General features: G+C 44.1%; 1 protein-coding gene across 7 annotated transcripts in view; it reads right to left on the bottom strand.

Annotated features, from left to right (window-relative positions):
• SHTN1 (shootin 1) overlaps positions 1-21,027 on the bottom strand; it is a 97,484-nt gene extending 76,457 nt beyond the window's left edge. For 2 of the 7 annotated variants that reach the window (XM_080822963.1, XM_080822969.1), the window contains exons 1-2: positions 20,830-21,027; positions 6,409-6,461 (exon numbers count right to left, since the gene is read on the bottom strand). In XM_080822963.1, coding sequence (XP_080679089.1) covers positions 6,409-6,461; positions 20,830-20,887 — 111 coding nt within the window. In that variant the 5' untranslated portion in view covers positions 20,888-21,027. Of the gene's footprint in view, positions 1-6,137; positions 6,242-6,408; positions 6,462-20,162; positions 20,277-20,829 lie in introns of those variants that run through there. The other 5 variants (XM_080822966.1, XM_080822964.1, XM_080822967.1 and 2 more) reach the window with 5 other exon arrangements.
• Positions 21,028-21,265: the final 238 nt, after the last annotated feature.

Genomic DNA, 21,265 nt, shown 5'->3' with positions numbered 1-21,265 from the left:
TATCTTGCGACCTTCCTCTCATTCAACCAACACAGGGAAGTCAGCAAGGATTCTGGGCTTCTAGGGGAGAGCGCTACGTCTCTGCGTCCTGCAGAAACCCCTCACCCACCCGGCCCCTTCCTCTACCCTGCCCACGCAGCTGCAGCATTTGTGGAAACGGCCTCTTTTTGTGTGAGAATTGCCCAGGAAGACTTTGCAATGGCAACAGATGTGACGGCCCACATCACTGAATTAGGATGCCCGGCGACTCTCTAGAGAGCCTGCGGCCAGGGTGGAACCCGGCAGCTTGAGTGCTGGCTGCTTTCCACTAGCTGGATAACACGAGGTCTCTTCTAGAGTCGATGGGGGCTCTTTGTGAAGTGGGGGATCCACCAGAGGTTGGCCTCGCCGGTTTCGAATATCAGAGGCCCTGGTCTCCTGGTCTCCGCAGGAGAAGACTCATCTGTTCTCAGAGCCTCACCCAGGCAGATACCTGGCTTCCCGAACTCAACCACACCGGTGGAGTGACCTGCGGGGTAGTCTCCGTGTGCACCAGCAAGACTCCCTTCCTTCCCCCTCACACAGCCACTACTGTGCAGACAAAAGTGTCCGCTTCGCAGTCTCAGCAGAGAGACAGAGAGCCTGTAGGTACTAAGACTTCTTTATACGCTGCTGTGTGTGTAGCATCCGCAAGGAAAAGCCCAGTACTTGGAATTGTGTCTTGCCCCCACGAACGGGAACGTTCGTTTTGATCTCCGTGGTGCACGAATGCAGCGGGGGTTGCCAGGTTGGGAAAGGCCAGTTTGAGGCCCAGGACGTGCACACATACACACACCGTCATACACACACCATCAACAAAGCAGATGATGTGCACAAGGCAAGGACCTTCGCTCAGAGAGTCTACTGTAATCACTGAATGCCTCGGTTTCCTTCCTCTGAGCCCTGAACAACCTAGTGACACAGCACCCACACACGCCAGGCACTGTGTTAACCCTGGGGCGGGGGGGACCCAGGGGGGACCTAACAGCCAGGGTGCTCGCAACAACGCTTACGATCAACCAAGAAGGATCAACCACGAAGCAAGCAATTTATAAGAACACCGGCTCGAAGGGGGAAGTGCTGTACCACAGGGACACATCACAGAGGCTCTCACCCCAGACCCGAAACGGTCTCCGCCTGCCACCATTTCTACGGCTTTTTCCTGAAGTTCACTCCCTTTGTGTCCGGTTACAACGTTTAAAAACGTCAACATACAGCATCGGAATAGCGCACAGTTATCTATTTTTAGGGTCTTTGGTGATACTTTCAGAGGACCATCAAAATCATTTTTAAAAATGCCGGACAATCCCATAGTTCCACCTATGGAAGGTCAGCTAGACCTCAACTGTGCCTGTCCTTAAAGAACACAATAAAAGAAATCATTCCCACTTAGATGGAATTCCTTTCACTCTCTTTCTCTTTTGGTGGTGTTCTTTCTTCCAATTCAAAGTTCTTTCCCTCCAATTTTCAGTAGCTGCCCCCTGAAGCTGTCTTGCAGCATTCTCCAAATTCTAGGTATTGTGTGTTAGATGGAAACACATGTCATCAGAACAGAGATCCTTGCTCTTTGTTTCTGGATAGATTGCTGTTAATAAGAGACTCATTTTCACTTTCAAACTGCTAAGTAATTACTTTTTCTCTGGCACGACCACTTGCCACTCTGTTCTAAAGAAACTGCATGTATGTGGATGTATTATGCATGAACGCTTAGCATAATGGATGCATATCTTGCTCTTTAAAGTGGCTTCTTTACTGATTTTTTTTTTAAATAAAATACTTTGGGACCTTCACCTCTGAAACTGACACAAGAGAAAGAAATTCTGACAATAGACAAGGGGAGCCAAGATGCAAACAGTATCATATATCTTGCTTCTTGAAACGTAAGTCTTGGAAAGTGTCTGCCTCGTTCCCTTTCATTCATTGTTCCTGGCAAGCTGACAGACCCGCCTGATGTACTGTTACAGTAGCTCATCCAGACGACTTCTAATCAGCCACTTAAACATGTATTCATTTCAAAACTCAATCTCAAGACATAATATTAAATATAAATACTGTGTAAAGGCAGATATTCTTCTATTATACACATTCCCTTCTTTTTAGGCACGCTCCACACCCACCCCCTACCACCCTGAGAAACGTGAAAGCTATTCCATTAAAAGCTCAGTGAGGCTTTGCCCCCATATAGGAAAAAGCCCCAGACAATTATGACAAAGATCCTGAATGAGTCATAAGGGGAATGCCCTTCAATTGTAGAAGCATGACTAACCTCTGAATGTGGGGGACTGCTTCACGGGCAAACAATCACATTTTCTTTGGTTGATTCCAAAGTATATGGTCTTCTATTTTTCCATATGTCAAAAAACATTTTTGGAAGTCTTGTTGACCTCAATGTGCTAGCCCTTCTTACCTTTTTTTTTTTTTAGATTTTATTTATTTATTTATTTGACAGACAGAGATCACAAGTAGGCAGAGAGGCAGGCAGAGAGAGAGAGAGGAGGAAGCAGGCTCCCGGCTGAGCAGAGAGCCCGATGCGGGGCTCGATCCCAGGACCCTGGGATCACGACCCAAGCTGAAGGCAGAGGCTTTAACCCACTGAGCCACCCAGGAGCCCCACTTTTCTTGCTTTTTAACATACTGCTGATAATGTCACTTAGAAACTAGGCAAAAAATAATAGAAAGTAACACTCTTTCCATAAACTCCCCTTACCCTGACATTAACAAAAAAAAAAAAAAGAAAAAAAACTGAACTTTTTACATTACAATCCAACGCCATACAACTTACTCATACCCTACCTACTATTTTGATGATAATTGATTAATAAAAGGTGATAAATATAAGGAAATAAACAGATGTTTTATTACAAAGAAGTAAACTATCCTGCTTGAGAAAAGGTTGGAGAAGACTTAAAAAAGGGGGGGGGGACATTTGAGCCAAGCATTAAGAGCTAATAAGAACTTATCACATGGTCTAGGACAGGATCCTTATCTTTTTGTCCCTTTCCCAACCCACCCCCAAACTCCAGACATTCACTTAAACAGCACAATTTATCATTTGTCCACGTGGCTGTACCCCTCATGAGAGTGGTTTTACTCAAGAGGGGGACCTTTGTGTATCTTTCTTAATACTCCAGTACTCAGAAGGCATTCAACAGTCTTCCCTTCAAAAAAGCTTTCCTTACAAACTCAAAAAGACTTTGATTCCGTCCTCAAAGACAATGAGGAAAACCACAAAATGATCAACATTACATTTTTCTTAAATAGGGATAACTATAAAGGAAAAGATCATTAACACACCGGCCCAACCCTCCAAGTCTACTCTTCTCCTGCACACCTACATCAGAATCTGCATGCACACACACACACACACGTGATGTTTCCGACACCAGACTGATTTGATATTTAACTTTCAGTTTTTAAGTACAAACCTACAGATGGTCAAGACAAGCGATTCAGAGAAGTCCTGAGTCTGGTAATTTGCTATGGAAAATTCATGAGCTAACAACAATGAACAAAGATTAACACCAAGACCTTGGTGGAAAAAGTCAATCAGCTCCCATGAGTTTACTGGCTTTAAAAAGAACATTTGTGCTCAGAAGACCTGTGTACGAAACTTGACTCTGTTAGGCCCTGAGGTTCTGTTCTCTGTGCACTGGAGCTGACACGGGGCTGCCTGGGGCATCAGACGAGGAACATAATTGAGTGTGTGTGTGCCGCATGGCAGCTTCTTTATAAATACAGACACTTAAGCATAAACTCATGTCCTATCACTGTCTCCCCAGAGGAGGTTCCAAACAGAGCATCAAAAGCTCTTATCCAAAGAAATCAAACACTTTGTCTCTTCTCGTTGATCAGTTTCATCATCTAGCAACAAAGATAGACTTAATGTGGACATGTAGAAGGGAGAGATAACTTGCAGTGAATTTACTCTGGTCCCTTCCACTCGTGCAAAATTCTCCCAGATCAAATTAACTATGGCAAAAGGACTTCTACTTTAGATTTCTCTCCTTGACTAATTTTAAACTCCCCTACGAGGGAAGGATGGGCATGCATATTTGCAGGTATGACCTAGGCAAAGCTCCCTCAGCCAGGAATAAGAAAGTGCTTTGCCAGAGAAAATGGTGTTCTCCATTTACCACCTCCAGAACTAAAGCTGCTTTTTCTCATTCTATGCTGTATAAAAGGCTTTTATTATACACTTCCATCTTTTGTAATTCAGCCCTCTTTTGGGGGGGAAAAATCTGCAATAATAAGCTTGTTAGTCCTTTAATAAACAGAACAGAGTGAACTTAAAACCACTCTATTTTGTTTTACCCAACCACAGCATTCCATACCGCATTCATTTCTTTTCTTCGCATTTCTGTTAATAGTTATTTTTTAAAGAATTAGCACATAAGAGGGTCAGTAATGCATACAGATGTTACAAAAATATTAGGCCATGTAGAGAAACATGCAAATAGTTAATGGGCAAAAGTAATTTATAGTCCTCCTTTTGCCAAATCCATTTTACCTATAATTCCACTTGTGTAACAGATGGTTCACTTAAAAACCTCCCTGCAGAAAGTGGCTCTCGGTTAAATAACCATCAACACCACCAGCAATGGATGTTGATAGAACATCACTACTTTTAGGGCAATACAAGGTCTGTATGTAAGCAAGGATTAGAGGAGAAGAAAGAAAACAAAAAATTTACTCTTCTGCCTCTCATGTTACTCCTTTCCTTCTATATCCTTTCTTCACCATCACATGAAGACACGGGTTTGCTTTCTCCCCTCTGATATTCTAGGTTAAGTCAAAGAGTTCTCCTGAATTAACCCTTCCAACTTGTCTTGCTCTCCCCACCAGTCTGGACACCTACAGAAGAGACTTAGCCTGTAACTTCTTGGCTCCTTCTCCTACAGCTGCAAGATGCTTGCGTATCTGGGAGAAGAGGCTCAAGCGACCAGGCCCGAGCATCCCTTGCTGGTTCCTCTCTGAAATTATGGGGCCTCAGGGAGCCAGGATTAAGCACAAACTCCCCACCTGCTGGCATCCTCAGGACATCTGTGATTTGAGGTGGTTATTGCATTAGAATTAGGAACCTTGTCAAACTGTTCTTCTGGGACTTCCTTACCACGTTAGAGATGCATGCAGCAACCACTGTCTATCACAGACGTCTTCACCACTCCCACCTACCCACCATTCCCTAGATCACTGGATGGAAAGAAGAGAAGAAACTCCAGATGTCACAGAACATCAAAGATTTATTTGCAAATGAGCAGAGGAGCCTGAAAACTAACTGAAAAATAATGGTCTCAAAACCATTTCTATATCATACCATTAATATCACAAACCCTGTGACAGCTAATATAGGTAGCCAAGAAATATGAGCGAAAAACTTAAATATGACTCTTAAGAACCCAATAAATAGCCTCAAATATGCCAAAGGTTTTACAAATATTTGGCTCACTTCCCATTTTCATTACAGATCTTACTCTTAAATTTTAAAGACAAGGTCTCATCATTTACAGCCATGATGACCATCAACTTCAATAACTATGAAGGACCTATTTTTAAATTTTCCACCATGGACATTATGATTTGAAATATTTAGTCTATCAAAGTAATTTCTAAACACAAATTTTGTTTCTACCTAAAAACAATAATGAGCAGCTCTGCTCGCTCTCTCTCTCCTACTTTTCAGTTCAATTTAGCACTCCTCTTTTTTTAACTTAGACCTCCCTCTGTCCCCTCCCTAATTTGCAGGGGAGAAAAAAGATACATAAACAAATATTCACAAATCTTAGATGGATTATGTGCAGAGACAAAAGGTAAGTAGTTTATAAAGGTTAGCTGAATTCAGTGATTTCAGTTTAAAAATAAAACTTGTGCCAAGGCCCCTGAAAATATTCGCCAGGCATTACTATCTTCGTAGTGGCTGATTTTCAACTTTCAGTATATTTTTCATATTCTTAGATGACACGAGCATAAAAAAGGGTTTATGAAAGAAGATGGGCTAAACACCAATGACGAATACCAAAGAGTTCTCTCCAGAATCTACTCTGTCTTAAGCCCCAAAGATACGTGTCTTCCCTTCAATTCCATCACTAGAATCCCCAATCTGGTTGTTAGGGAAAAAGTACAATTCTTGGGGGCTTGAGTTGCTTGGCCTGGTGCCTTGCTGCACATTTAGCTGTGTAGTTAATCTCCCGGAGCAGCGCCCACTGTGGCATGCCTGCTATTCTTTACCATCTGGAGCCTGGAGTTGATATTAGCTTGAACCGCACATGCAGGAGAAAAGAAAAAAGAAAAAAACTCTCAATCGCATTTAACTGAAATTGGTGGCAGAACAATGCACCATGCCGTCCCGGCTTTCACACATGTAAGAAAGGGAAGAAAGGGTAAAGTACAAACCTTCTCCTTTGTTTTCTGGTTCTCTGCTCTGAGGTCTTCATATTCGCCTATGGCTAAAAGGGGGGGGGGGGGGAAGAAAAAGGAAAGCAACGTTAGAACACTATCAAAAGTTTACTGTAGGAAAACCTAGGATCCAACTCACCTCTGTTGTCTCTGAGGTTGGTAGTGGGGTAGAGAAAAGGCCACGGAAGAAGGGCTTCTGCTTTTAAGAGTAAGAAAGAAAAAGAGACCACAGCAGGTGTGAGCCCACCAAGCCGAATTTCGGATTCTCCCTAGGTCACGGAAAGACCTCGGAGCCATAAGTGACCTATGACAAATCACTTCTCTTTGGTGCTCAACACTTGGTCCCATGAAAGCAGACAGGCGGGTGCTCCCTCAAGTTCCTTCTAGCACCGTTAGACTGTGGTGCTGTAATCAGAGGTGGTTTATTTTTAAAATCAGCCTCCAGAAAATAATGTAGGCTTACACATTCAGTTCAGTGTCACACATCTGCTTTTTTTTTTCCCTTAAGATTTTATTTAGGTATTTGAGAGAGAGAGAGCATGAGTGGGGTGAGGGGCAGGGCGAGAAGCAGGCTCTCTGCTGAGCAGGGAGCCCGCTGTGGGGCTCAATCCCCAGACTCCGGGATCATGACCTGAGTCGAAGGTGGATGCTTAGCCAACTGAGCCACCCAGCCACCCCCCACATCTGCTTTGTCCGCAGAGCAAAAGGCTGATGCCATGAGTGTTCAGCGAACAACAACTATTTTCATGCATTTCAAGGTCATCCATTACCAACCCATGACCGGATACCAGCCAGATTCATTTCACTAAGTTGGAAAAATATGTGAACCGTTTGGAAATATTTCCAACTACGTGAAAAAACAGCAGCTTATTATTTAAAAGCTTCTATCACCATACAAATAAAGTAGCCTGAACACCCACGTTCCTTTCTCAGCCAAAGCACCGTTCTTAGATAACCTCACGGTTGAGGATATGATGTTCACAGCATGTGACGGGAAGAGCGAGCATGACCCAGGATTAAGGTCGGAGCAGATGTGCGAGGCGGGCCTACTCCCAGACCAGCACCTCGACTTGTACCACAGAGCCAGGACATTATGAGTTGGGATTTTTATACTTGTACTTTAAAAAACGTAATTGGGATTTATCTACAAAAAGCTCAGTTTTTCTTTAAAAAAAAAAAAAAAGACAAACAGAGTTTCCTATTTCCATGAATAACCAGAAGACAGAAAAAAAGGAATCTGAAACCAGTGGCTTCAAGAACATCCCAGATAATCTGGTCATTAATTCTAGAAGTGTAGGATTCTAACCGCTGGAACACAGAACACCCCAAAAACAAACAATTCGCATGGTGAAGCATATCCTTTGTGTCCTCTAACCACAATCCAAAGGATTTAGAATAGCTATGGTGATTGTAGGACCACAACCTTAAAATCCAACCAAATGAACAAATATTTATGGGATTACACCACCAACACCCCTAAGTTTTATTGGCACTTCATGACCATCTAAATAAGAGTTAATGAACAATTTTACTGAAGCCACACCCAAAAAGAATCCTTTGAAATGAGACAGCCCATAAAATAGCTGAATGTATACATGGAAAGATAGATTTTTTTTAAGGTATTTTTTTTTTTTTGAAAACTTTATCTATTCACTCGACAGAGAGTAAGAGAGCACAAGCAAGGGGAGAGGCAGAGGGAGAAGAAGAAGCAGGTTCCCCAGGGAACAAGGAGCCCAATGCGGGGTTGATCCCAAGACCCTGAGACCATGACCCGAGCGGAAGGCAGCCGCTCAATGGCCTGAGCCACCCAGGCGCCCCAAGATAGAGCCTTTTTAAAAATAATTATATTTTCAACAGAAAACATCAGAGTGACCACAGAATGAAGCCCTACGCACACCGGCCCCTCATCAGCCTCCACCACACAAAGACCAACCGATGGGTATAAGCGAGACTGTCCTTGGTTATGAAAAATCAATAAAGTGACCCTCTCCTTTTTTTTAACAGAAAGAAACAAAACTAAAAGATTCTAAAAATATGCACTTAGGCACTGGGTCGTCTGTGGTCATGGTCTCAAGTCTTATTACTATACCTAATATTCTTTAAAAAATAAATATATATTTTATCGAGAGACTTTAGTTTACTTGACATTTAAAAGTATCTGTACCTGGAGTTGGAAAATCAAGACTGATTTACCACTCTATTCTTGATGACCTACTTTATAGACGTACGAACAATAAAGGCTTATAAAACCATGATCTCATATTGACATTAAGAAAATGTTTTTCTATTTAAAACATTAGATAACAGCTTTAAGGCTTTTTACAAATACCGATACTATTCTTCCATTATATAGCCAATAGAATCCAGATGAAACATTGCAGATTCCCAACTATAGGGTCTTCATGAAGAGCATTAATTAAGAACCCTTCACCTATCATGCCTTAATGGAAACCACAGACAATGTGCTTTCTTGTGACTTTGTGCAACTTAAAAAAATAAAACCAGGTAAAGGGAATGGAGAGGAAAAGTATGGGGGAAATATGAGAAGAGCTCCCGGTGGCGAGGGAGCACCTGGGGAATAGGGCACAAATGGAAAGCAAAACATTTATTTGTATTTTTATTTCATTGTAGTTAGAAAACTAAGCTCACTGTCGTAAACGAGATTTACACACACGCATGCACGCGCGCGCACACACCACAGTGAATACACGTGATGTGTTCTACATGAGGATGAGTAGCCCCGTCCCCTGCGAAGCTGGCGAAAGCTGAAGTGACTTACAGCATTCAGCTACTTCTTTTTTGGCAACGCTAAAGGGTCACAGAGAAAGCCTTCTCTTTGTTTCAGAGCTGGCTCCGAGTTTGGAAATTTTTTAAGTGAGTCACACAACTCAAGCGACTGGATGATACAGAGCCTCCAAATCTTGAAGTAACCAAGGCAAAAGTCGAGAGGCACTGGACTGGCACTCTGTCATCTGAAAGATAACCATCGCTTGGGAAGACTTCCTCTCCTGGCTTTACAGGTACAGTTTATCTCAACGTACCGTAAGGTCACATCGCACAGTAATTAAAAAGTGCAGCCAAGGGACTTTGGTCTAAATCGCAGATTCCTCCTCTGGAAAGGAAGAAGGAAAATCGTGTATCTTTCTCATGCTGCGGTGATTAAGAGTGAGCTAACACGTAAGGTGTCAGAGTGCTTAGGTATGTTACATGTGCAATACGTCAGCCTCGCTTACTGTTACTGATACAGCACATCAGATCTCGTGTGCGATAAGAGATGAGGCGCTCCCTAACGCCGTCTGTCTCAGGCTGACTTCTGTCGCACATGACCTGAAAGCTGGCAGAGCAGAAAATCTCTGAAACCCTACTACTCTGCCAAATAAAAGGAGGGCGAAGGGGACTAACAATCAGTTGTAGTGTGTTGTAGTTAGAAAAAAAAAAAAAAAAAGGGCAAAGAAGTGGAAGCATGTCTGGGAGCTGTACTTTCCAATCCGGGCTGCACATCAGAATCACCTGGGGAGCTTTTAAGTCAGACAGACGTCTGGCCCCCTCTCCACCCACCCCGCCCCAAGATTCTAATTTAACTAGTCTAAGGTGGACCTTGGGCACCATATTTGTTTGAGCAGTGAACACCCCAGGTGATTCCAATGTGCAGCCAGGGAGGGGAATCACTCCGTAAGAGTACAGAATGGAAGAAAAAGGAAGACATGGAGAAAACAAGGAAAATATCAGGCAGAGCACGTGCTTCAAGAATCATGCTGGTTTTCCATTTTCCAGCTCCCTAATGCCAAGAAAGGGAGCTTTCTTTCTAAGCTGCAAATCATGACATAGTCAGCCCAGAAGTCAGATGAGTAGACTTAGTCGTTCCAGAAGCATGACACTTAAAGTTCATGAACACAGGCAACACCTCCAGCTAGGGTGAGTCACAATCACGGTTTGCCCAGGACTTTCCCAGTTTTAGACTGAAGAGCCCAGTGTCCCTGGACACCTCTCAGGTGGATCACACTATCTCAAGAATAAGCACCGGATCAGTACTTCCCACCCAACACCTTCCAGACCTGCACTGTCGGATACGGAGTTGCTAGCTACATGTGGCTACTTACATGTACATTAATTAAAATTAAAGAAAACTTAAAATTCCGTTCTTCGGTTGTATTAGCTGTATTTCAAGTGTTCCACAGCTCCATGTGGCTAGGGGCTCCCATGGCGGACAGTGGACACACAACATTCCCATCACAGCAGGAAGTTTTGCTAGGCAGTACTATTCTGGATCTCTTCAACCAGACAGCCTATGAGCACCTCAAACTCAACATGTTAGAAAGTGAACTCATCAGACTCCCTTTCACCCAAACCTCCTCCTTCCCATATGCATGACGTCCTTCTGGGGTCATCACCGACCTGGTCCTCAAGCTAGCACCTCAGGATCACCCTTGATTCTTCTCCTTCTCCCACCTTCCAATGAATTATCAAACAGCTCCCATCTCGTAAAATGTCTCCCCAGTCTGCCCTTCCTCTACAGTATGTCTGCCCTAATTCTAATCTTCAATAATGGTAAAGTCCTCTCATGTAGCCTCTAGCCTCCCTCTATCCCAAGTTCATTCTTCACAAAGCAGATGGTTAGCACAGTAACAAGGCAACCTGGTTACATCATTCCTGTAGCCCCCACCAAGAAGTTACCTCACAACCTGGGATACCCATCCCCCCTCCTGCCATTCAACCTTAGACTCCAGCACTCAAGCCGTCATACCTCTAAGACTTTTCACACCCAGGTAGCTTTATAAACATTTTTCCCTTTACCTGCAAAGTCTTCCCCTCCCCATCTTCCCTAATTCCTCCTTGACAATGCAATTCAACTGTCATTCTCTGTAAAAAACCCTCCCCACATACCTGAGACGAAAATCAACATTCCTATTTCTAATATACTACCAGAGCGCCCTGTTCATACGTATCTCTACTACAGCATCTATGGGTAACATTACAAATTATCTGAGCCTAAGTCTGTTTTCTCGTCTTCTCTCCTATTCAACTCGTTGCTATAGACCTCATACCCAATAGAATTCGAAGCAGAGTTGATACCTCTGTTGACTGAATGGCTGGTTCATATAAATTGTGATGTGGAGCAATTAAGCCAAATATGAACACCCCCATTTTAAAAATGAAGATACAAATACATAGAGAAGTCAAGTTCCATAGTAAGAATTACTGGAGGCAGGACCAGTCTACTGATTTCCAAAGTCATTCATGTAAAAAAAAAAAAAAATTACTGGGCACTACTGTATACAATGTGCGAACACTGGACCAGGAACAATGCTCTGGGGCAAGGACCATGTGTTTACGCACACAGACACCAGCATCTAGCACAATGCCTGACATACAGCAGGGACTGGGTACACGTGTGTTAAATTAAGGAAGAAGGAAGAATGGATCGAGGTCTTCACGTGAAGAAACTGTGAAAAAACACGTACCCTCCTCCCCATATTAAAAGGGTCTCTTACATCACGTGTTACAAGATACTTAATAAAAGTGAAGCTTTAAATAGCCATCAAATATAACCAGAAAAACAGTGCCTCATAAGATCTTCTAATGTAGATTCTCATCCATTAAGTCTGCATCTTTGAGACTCATGTAGCCTTGAAACATCTCTGACTAATGGGGAACGAGGACATGAGTCATAAGAGATAATGTTCAATTAGGACATTATTCCCTTCTGCACATATGCCAGTGGGTCCTCTTTTAGAACCAGAGCAGAAAGAGAAGTCATTTATACCTCCCTTGTTAATTAAAGCATTAGAAAAGCCTGGGGGAAAAAAAAACAAAAAACAAAAAACACTGCTGGAAAACCTGATCAAAAAACAAAGATGACAGATTTTGCATCTGAAAAGAAATGATGGTAAACCTGAAATTTACGCATTACTTGGTAGAACACACAGTTCGGTGCTAATGAATTAATGATGCTTAAGAACTACTCCCAACGAACTAGAGTAATGACTTCAAATTAACCCACAGAAGGGAAGGAAACTGAGTATGTTTAAAATGCATGTGTAAGTCTGGTTTCCAGTCTGGCAGGGAGCTTTTCTTTCACCGCTCCTGTCCTCACGACAACAGAAAAGCGGAACAAACAGAAAATCAACGACTCTTCTTAGATCCACCAAAGAACTGAGGTCACAGGGCAAAAGGCTATTTCAACACTTGGAGAGACAAGTGAGATACAGACCATCACAACTTCCTGGAGCAGAAGCCGCAGTGTGGAGCCTGCTCAGAGACCAGTACCGAGGGGAAACCGAAGCCGTCATTGGCAAATTGCTGGAGGCTCAGAGCTAACAAGATTGAGTTAAAAACCCTAGTGAGTGGGCCAGTCTTAGGAGGGTCCCAATCTTTTGAGAGTTTTATCTCCTGAAGTGCTACCACAGCTTCGAGAAAATATCAGGGGAAATTTCCCTACTGCTTCCGACAGGGGAAGGGGGGAAAGGAGCCACTCTGAAATATGCCCGGAGCCTCTGTTCTTCAGGGCAAGGCCTGCCTTTGGCACGAATTACTTCCCCAGAGCCTAACAAATATGGCGGAAGGTAATAGCCAACTCCAGGCCCCTCAAGCCTTCCCGTCTCACCTAAGGAAGAAACAACAAAACTAAGAAGCGCAAGTGAAAGTCAGAGCCCGGGGGCACAGGCTCATCAAGAGACAGAGACCTTATCACAGGACCGCTGGAGACTTCTCCCCCGTGCCTTACCCCCCACAGATGTTTATAGCAGCGTCATTCACAATTGCCAGAACTTGGAAGAAACTACCATGTTCATCAACAGGTGAATGGATACACAAGATGTGGTACATCCTGCAACTGAGTATTATTCAGTGATACAAAGAAATAAATGTGTTATCAAGCCACAAAAAGATATGGGGGACCCATACGTGCACATTGCTGAATGAAAGAAGTCAATATAAAAAGGCTACATACTGAATGATTCCAACTCTATGACATGGTGGAAAAAGCAAAACGACAGGCCAGTAAAAAGATCTGGGATGCTGCCAGGAGTTCAGAAGGGAGCAATGAACAAGCAAAGCAGTGAAATTATTCTGTATGGTAATGTCATGGTGGGTACGTGTCATACAACTGTCCAAACCCATAGGATGTATATAACACAAAGAATGAACCCAACTGTAAACTATCGACTTTAATTAATAATAAAGATCAGTATGGCTCATCAATTTTTTTTAAAGATTATTTATTTATTTATTTATTTGACAGAGAGAGAGAGAGAAATCACAAGTAGGCAGAGAGGTAGACAGAGAGAGAGAGAGGAAAGCAGGCTCCCTGCCGAGGAGAGAGCCCGATGCAGGACTCGATCCCAGGACCCTGGGATCATGACCTGAGCTGAAGGCAGCGGCTTAACCCACTGAGCCACCCAGGTGCCCCTGGCTCATCAATTCTAAGAAATGCACCACGCTAACTCAAAATGATAATAATAGAGAAAACAGGGAGTGAGGGAAGGTAAGAGGCTACATGGAAATTCTCTGTACTTTCTGCTCAGTTTTTCTATAAACCTAAAACTGCTCCCCAAAAGTCTTATTTAAAACAAACATATGGGGCGCCTGGGTGGCTCGGTGGGTTAAAGCCTCTGCCTTTGGTTCAGGTCCTGATCTCAGGGTCCTGGGATTGAGCCCCGCATCAGGCTCTCTCCTCAGCGGGGAGCCTGCTTCCCCCTCCCTCTCTGTCTGCCTCTCTGCCTACTTGTGATCTCTCTCTCTCTCTCTGTCAAATAAATAAATAAATAAATAAAATCTTAAACAAACAAACAAACAAACATATGTATGTGTATACATGTGTATGTGTATACACAAACACACATAAACACACACACATCCATATATATATGTAATGGAATCATACTCTGATTTGTGCCACAGAAGATTTGAACAGAATCAAGCAACTAAAAGGATCTTAATATATTACTATTCTGTGTACCATACAAAATATTTCAGGACTCGTGTTTTAATATTTAATTTTTACCAGCATGGTAGACAAACAACAATAGCTATGTTCCTTCTACATTTTAAAGCAAAGCCTGGTTGTGTACGAGAATAAAATCTACAGAATGACAAAGTTTAAAATATACCCACTTTTTGGATCCACTTTTGAGAATTTTTCCCACAGCTACACTTACAGATAAATGTGTACAAGGATGTAAGCAACATTTTTATTTAATAAACTTTAATTTCATAAACTTAAGATTTACAGCAAAATTGCAAAGATAATACAGATAGTTCCCATAAGCCCTCCACCGTTTCTCCTATCAGTAACATCTTATATTGGTATGGCACATTTATTACAATCAATGGACCAATACTGACACATTATTATGAACTAAGGTCCACACTTTATTCATATTTCCTTAGTTTTTCCCTAATGTTGCATTTTCCTTCCAGGATTCCACTCAGGTACCACATTACAATTAGTTGTCAGGTCTCCTTACCCACCTCCTGGCTGTGACAGTTTTCACTACATAGACATACACTATAAATATCTCTATATGTAATCATCTGCATCCAGATTAAGTAAAACATGAAGTCATCCTGATGTCTTCAACTATTATCTACTGCCCAAAGCATTATTTTTAATAGCAAAGACACAGAAACACAGAGGTGTCCATCCAGAGGACATTAACTACATGTGGCGAATCTGTAGAGTGGAACACTATCAAATCGGTTTTTTAAAGATTTTATTAATTTGAGAGAGAGAGAGAGATAGTGTGTGTGTGTGTGTGTGTGAGAGAGAGAGAGCATGAACGGGGCGGAGGAAGAAGGGCAGAAGAACAAGCAGACACCCCACTAAGCGGGGAGCCTGGTGTGGAGCTCAATCCCAGAACCTGAGATTACAACATGAGCCAAAGTCAGACATTTAACTGCTCAATTTTTAAAGGTGCTCCTAACCAATCAATTTTTAAAAATTTAATTCTACATGGACTGATATAAATTCTGTAATATACATTCAGTGATAACTACCTATCTACATACAAGCGCACAATTTCCAAAACAAAATAAACAAAAGGTCAGCAGTCCATCTGACCAACAGAAAGGGGGTGAGAGCATGCATTATCAGTGGGGTGACACCACCTCAAAGAGGAATACAAGCGCAGGTATGACAACGGTTTGCAACCTCCAAAGGATCACGGTACATAAAAAGATACACCGTGGCACCGAGGTATTAAAACTTCATGGGGCAGCCGGCTTCTCCCTCTGCTGCTCCGCCTGATTAAGCTTGCCTGCTCTCTGTCAAATAAATAAGTAAAATCTTTTTAAAAATTTTTCATGGGAAGCAGGAACGATTAGGGGGGAAAAAGTGTCTAAAAAGACTCCCTGAGAAAGTATCACGAAATAAAGATTAAGAAATGAACTACAGGGAACAGTTCATCGTACTTTTCATTTCCTATGCTTATTCGTCTTCCTATGAGCATATGTTTACTTTGAAATTCAATTTTTTAAAAACCACAAAAGATTTGTCTACCCTTTGGAAGCGTTACATGAATTGGGGAATTCTGACAACAAGACGGAGTTCCTCAGCCCGGGCTCAGGGTCCATCTCACGGAGGACTGCCCGCCCCACCTGTGTCCCTTGGGCAGGAGCTCACAAACTTTAGGAGGAAATTGCATTTTTAATCAGGATGTTGGTTTACAACAAACACCAGGTGTTCCACAAAGCCTAAAATACCATCTGGCCATTTACGGGACAAGTCTGCTGACCTCTACTCTGCAGCATCTTCACTTAAAAACTTCTTCTTTTGGTGTATTCCCACAGTGGACTACTACTCCGACGACAGCCCACACTGCTGTTCAATGTCACACGTGATGAGGGAAAGATGACAGAAGCAAATACTGCATCCTGCGTGATGCCATTCACACAGCTTTCAGAAGACTTAGCTTGGGTGACAAAAATACCATCAGGGAAAGGCAGGTGATCCTCATTAGAAAGCTTATGATGGGGTTTCTGGAGATGGTCTAATATAAGTGTTGTTAAAAACACCTTTTTCAATAATTCCTTGAGTTGTTCATTCATAGTTTGTGCACTTTTCTCAACCTATGTGGTATTTTGTTGTAAAAGCAAAACACTTCAAAGTATCGATTTTACAAAAATAGACCCAGAGGAAGAAAAATAAATTTGCCAGGCTCCTTTCTATAAATAACAGGTAAGAAAGTGCATACGGACCCCAATTATTCCCAGACCGGTGGCCACGATCCACACTTGGAAAAATAACGATGTTAAAGCCAAGTTGGCACCTGACACCATGGCAACCATTTAATCCCAAACCGCTTTCTACTGACTGACTTCGTGTGTGTCCAAGACCGACAGTGCTTCGGCTGTTCCTGACTGATACGATCATGGTGGTAGGCAAGCGTTTGGCCCCTTTTGTCAAAATAATGCTCAAGCTACTTTCTGGCTTTGCAGTCAAGGGAACACTGGGAGCCTCTTTAATTACTAACTTCGCTCTAAGAATAAGCCGGGCTAAATTTCCATCTGAACCTTGGGCACTATCGCTATAGTCTTGGGGAAAATACAGATCAAAGGAGGCTACCTTGCTTCAAAACCCACTTTCTCACCATAGGACGGTATTTTCAGTGTGGTGGTTGGAGCTTTGGTCTTCCATGATAGCATCCTCACTGCTGGGTGGCAATCGCTGCCTTCAAAACTTCCTCACCAAGTTCCAAATGACATGGCATGACCACGCTGACCAGTTCGGTGGACAGCTGTTGCCTGCATCCGCCCAGCCTGTGGCCCACCGTACTTGTTTGGACAACTACTCCAATCCACTGGTCTTTGCGGGGGCTGCCAATCAAGGTGCCCTGCCCTTCCTGGCCCAAAGGACTTAAACCCATGACCCAAACTAGGCCACCTAGACACTCTTCCTGGAATTTACGTGCCTATCACCATCTCTAGACTAGGAATTCCTCACCAGCAGGGACAAGGTTTTATTCATCGCTCTATCACTGATGCCTAGCACAGTGCCTGGCTATGAATATTCAGTGCTTGTGCGATGAATACATTACAAAGAAAATCATGTACCTTAAACAAACGCTGAGCTAAGTCGATCATTTCCCAGCAGCATTCTGGAGGGGGAGCAAATTGTATGATGTTTTGTAAGGGAAATGTCCACTTTAGGAGCGAGGAAATATGCATCGGAAATAGTACCCCAAGTTGCCATTTGTCAGTGTGTTAAAGACATCAATCAGTCCAATAAAATAAAGCTCCAAAAAGGACAAAAAGAGAATTACCTCATTACCTCAACATCTGCTTGAACATAAGCAATCACATACTGGCTAATTTTTTTTAAAGGGACATAATATAACTTTCTAGAAAGACATAATATAGCTAATTATACCATTCACGAGAAGGGAACATACAATGTTTTGAAGTAATTCAAGAGTGGGTGTGATTTATAAGACACAGAGCTTAGGGAATGGTAAGTATAAATTAGAGATTGTTCATATTATGACAGACTCCGTCATTACATTTCACAACTTTTGTCAAAAGCAACCTTATTCACCACACCACTGAAGCCTTCACATTAGGGAAGGCTGCTGTCAGCTCTGCCATTTAGAGTAGATAGGAATCTTCTCTCTGAACACCCTCTTTGGGAATGGGTTCCAATTTCTGACTTAAAATTCACCAAGGAAGAAATGAGATGAGGAAACCGACATGGCCAATAAACATGTAGAAAGATTTCAAACTTCACTGAGAACCAGGTAATACAATTTTTCGAAAGGTACTATTTTTGTTCATCAGACTGGCAAAAATTAAGAAACTTGTCAGACTGCCAAAGGTAGTAAAGAATGCTATTGGTCAACGTTGACAAGTATGGGGGGACATGGGCACTTCTAGGAGGAATGTGAAGTGGTACAGCCATTTTGGGGGGCACTTTGGTGATGCCCAGCAGAGGTTTATGTCTGTTTGCCCTCTGATCTAAGAATTCCCTTTCTAAGACTCTATCCTAAAAAAACGGTTGGTAATTGTACACATTTGTGTGACTGTCTGATTCATGACTGCCTACTAGACAATAAACTTGGGGGAAGCAAAGACTGTCTGGTTCATTCTCTCTACCCCCAGTGCCTAACACATGGGGCTCATATATGATAGATGTCTGGTAGTTAAGTATTTGTTAAAGGAATGAATGAATATGTTTAGCCAGTGTTGAAAATGAAAAAAATAGAGTGTTCATCAATATTGGTTCTTCTTGTCCTCATTTAACAGAAGTGATGGAATTATTCACAACGTTTATAGGTAGTAAAAAAAAAAAAAGTCTATTTTCAAAAATAAATCATACACACCATCAGCTTACAAAATTAATTATCATATTGGTAAGAGCCCAAACACCTAGTTGCCTGTCTTTCCATCTCAAATCCCTAGCTTCTGGGATAGTTCCATGAGTCAAACAGCAATCAAATGCTCTCGAAGTAAGTCCATTGTTATCAGTCTATGACCCAATGACAAATAAATGCCCTGGTTTTGAGATGGGCTGAAAAAAATCCCAACACTTGTGTAACCAGACTCAATACTAAAAAAACAAGTGCACCTTTTACGAAACACAAATTTCAAAGTCTAACTGTTCTATTGTCTTTGATATGCCCATAATCAAGGAAATACATCTTCTAAAAATACCAATACCCTGGCTTTGCTTTCCAATAAATAAGAAAGAACCCAATAACTTAAGACTCCTCCTTTCTTCTCAGTTCTCAAATCCAACGTAGAGACAGAATGTGTTCCAAAATGAAATATAAACAACTTATGGATTATCTGCATTGTTAATCTACCATTGACATTATTATATTCAGAATGAAAAGAAGTGAAGTTTTTAACTGTATTATTTGAAAACTGACCATCCATCAAAAGCTCTGGTATCCACTGACAGATATTATCAATGACTAAAGCTTTAACTATCTAGAATATAAAGAATCTTTATGTTATTGGGGGGAAGAGGGCTATTAGAAATAAAATGCTGACAGAACCTAGTCCCTCACTGAACTACTGGAGGAATGTCAGGTAAGGACAGTCTGCCCACCTACTAGATGCACTGGTGCTTGTGACTTTATGACCTAAGGCTAGTCTAGGATAGGAGCCAAGGTACTGGGAAGGCAAAAGCCATTAACATTTATCCAACACTTCCTAAATGCTAGATACCACAAAGACATGTGCTCTGTCCATTTCAGGGAGGTAATAATTTCTGCAAGATAAGAGGGCTGGTAAACAATCTGCTTTGATGTGTTTCCAGGAATGTAAACTCCAGAGAAGTCCACACAGCCCTGCAAATGGTATGTTTGTGGTTTCCCCGAGCAACAGGTCATACCACTCGGCAGGACCTAATGAAACCCTCTGGTTTAGCCCACGTCTTCATTCCGGTAAGGCCTGATAACCACAAGACCCATGGAAGGGAAGAGCCTCTTCCAAGTTCCCAAAGTTGGTAAGTTGAGTCAACAGAAGCGAAAGAGCAAGAGAACAGCAAGGACCCTTCCGCCCTGTGGCCGTGTCACCAAGTGACTCAGAAAGGCCCAGGTTCCTCCCCATTTTCACTTCCTAAATCTGTGCAGTAGTTCCTCTCTGTCTTGATCCACAGTCTCAGGCCACCCTTGGCCAGGGTAGTAACAGTCATTTTCAACGGAGAGAGCGTCGCACTCCCATTTGATCGCTAATTTGCCTTTGTGGAGAAGTGCGGGAGGAGATGGAAATGACTGATCAGAACAGTTCTGGAGCAGGAGGTCATCTCCCGTTACCTGGCGGCCTGGCAACGCGAGGACACGGCCTGGCTCTCCTGCAGGCCGGAGCCAAATCTTCACTGAGGAGGCCCAACCGTGAGAGGGTGTTGGCTCACTGGCTCACACACAGTTAAAAATGGAAAGCGGTAAAACACATCAGGGCCCGGAATCGTGGCTGGGCAGGAAAAGAGGGAACTAGACCGAGGCCGACTGGAAAGCAGGGAAAGGCTGCGGAGCGGCGCGGCAGGCCTCCCCGCGCGCCTGGGCAAGGGTGGGGCCGCGGCTGGGGAGCAGGGCCAGCCGAGCAGCCCGAACCGCCTCCTCCCGACCCATCTGCCCCCCACCACGCTTCTCCCGCGTGGGAGGGGGTGCCCCGGGCCCTCGTCCGCCCCCAATCCCGGCCCCTTCCCCCAACCCGGATCGCCAGCGCCGGCAACGTGCGGGGAGCGCTTCCCGCACTGCCGGGCCCCACGCCCCTGACCCGCGCACTTTACCCTCGGCCCCGGGCTCCCCGAGGCGCGCGGGGCGCGGAGGACGCTCCCGCACGCGGGACAGGGCTGCGGGGTGAGCCCGGCGGCCGCGACAGCCCCCTGCCCCGCTCGCCGCAGCCCAAACCCAGCGCCCGGGAGCCGACCCCGCCCCCGGGCCGCGGCGGCCCGCACCTGGCGGCCGCGCGCCCGCCTACCTTGCTCCTTCAGACTGGTGATGAGCTGCAGCTGCTTCTCCTCGTCCGAGCTGTTCATTTTGGCAGGTGGGGCCGGGAATAAAGGAAAGGAGGGAGAGGCGAGGGGTGCCGCGGGGGGGAGGGGGAGGAAAAGCAAGATGCCGGTGGCGTGCGGCGGCACTACCCGGAAGTTGGGTCTGCTCCCGCTCCTCCTCCTCCTGGCGCGGAGCGCGCGAGTGAGATCATCCCCACGCACCTACTCGGCGGCCGCGGCGGCTGCACCTGCGGGCGGCGCGGCGGCCGGGGGCGGGCCGGGCGGGCCGGGCGGGCGGCCCGGGGCAGGAGGTGGGGCGGCGGGAGGAGCCGTGGCGGTCCCGGGGGCCGCAGCCCGTGCCCCGCCCGCAGCAGCCGCGGCGCCTCGCCTTCCCCCGCAGAGGCCCGCGCCGCGGGAGGCGCG

The sequence above is a fragment of the Martes martes genome (genome assembly GCF_963455335.1).
Source record: "Martes martes genome assembly, chromosome: 14".
Classification (NCBI taxonomy): domain Eukaryota; kingdom Metazoa; phylum Chordata; class Mammalia; order Carnivora; family Mustelidae; genus Martes; species Martes martes.
The sequence above is the reverse complement of the archived record's forward strand: the minus strand, read 5'-3'. Positions and strand labels throughout refer to the sequence as shown.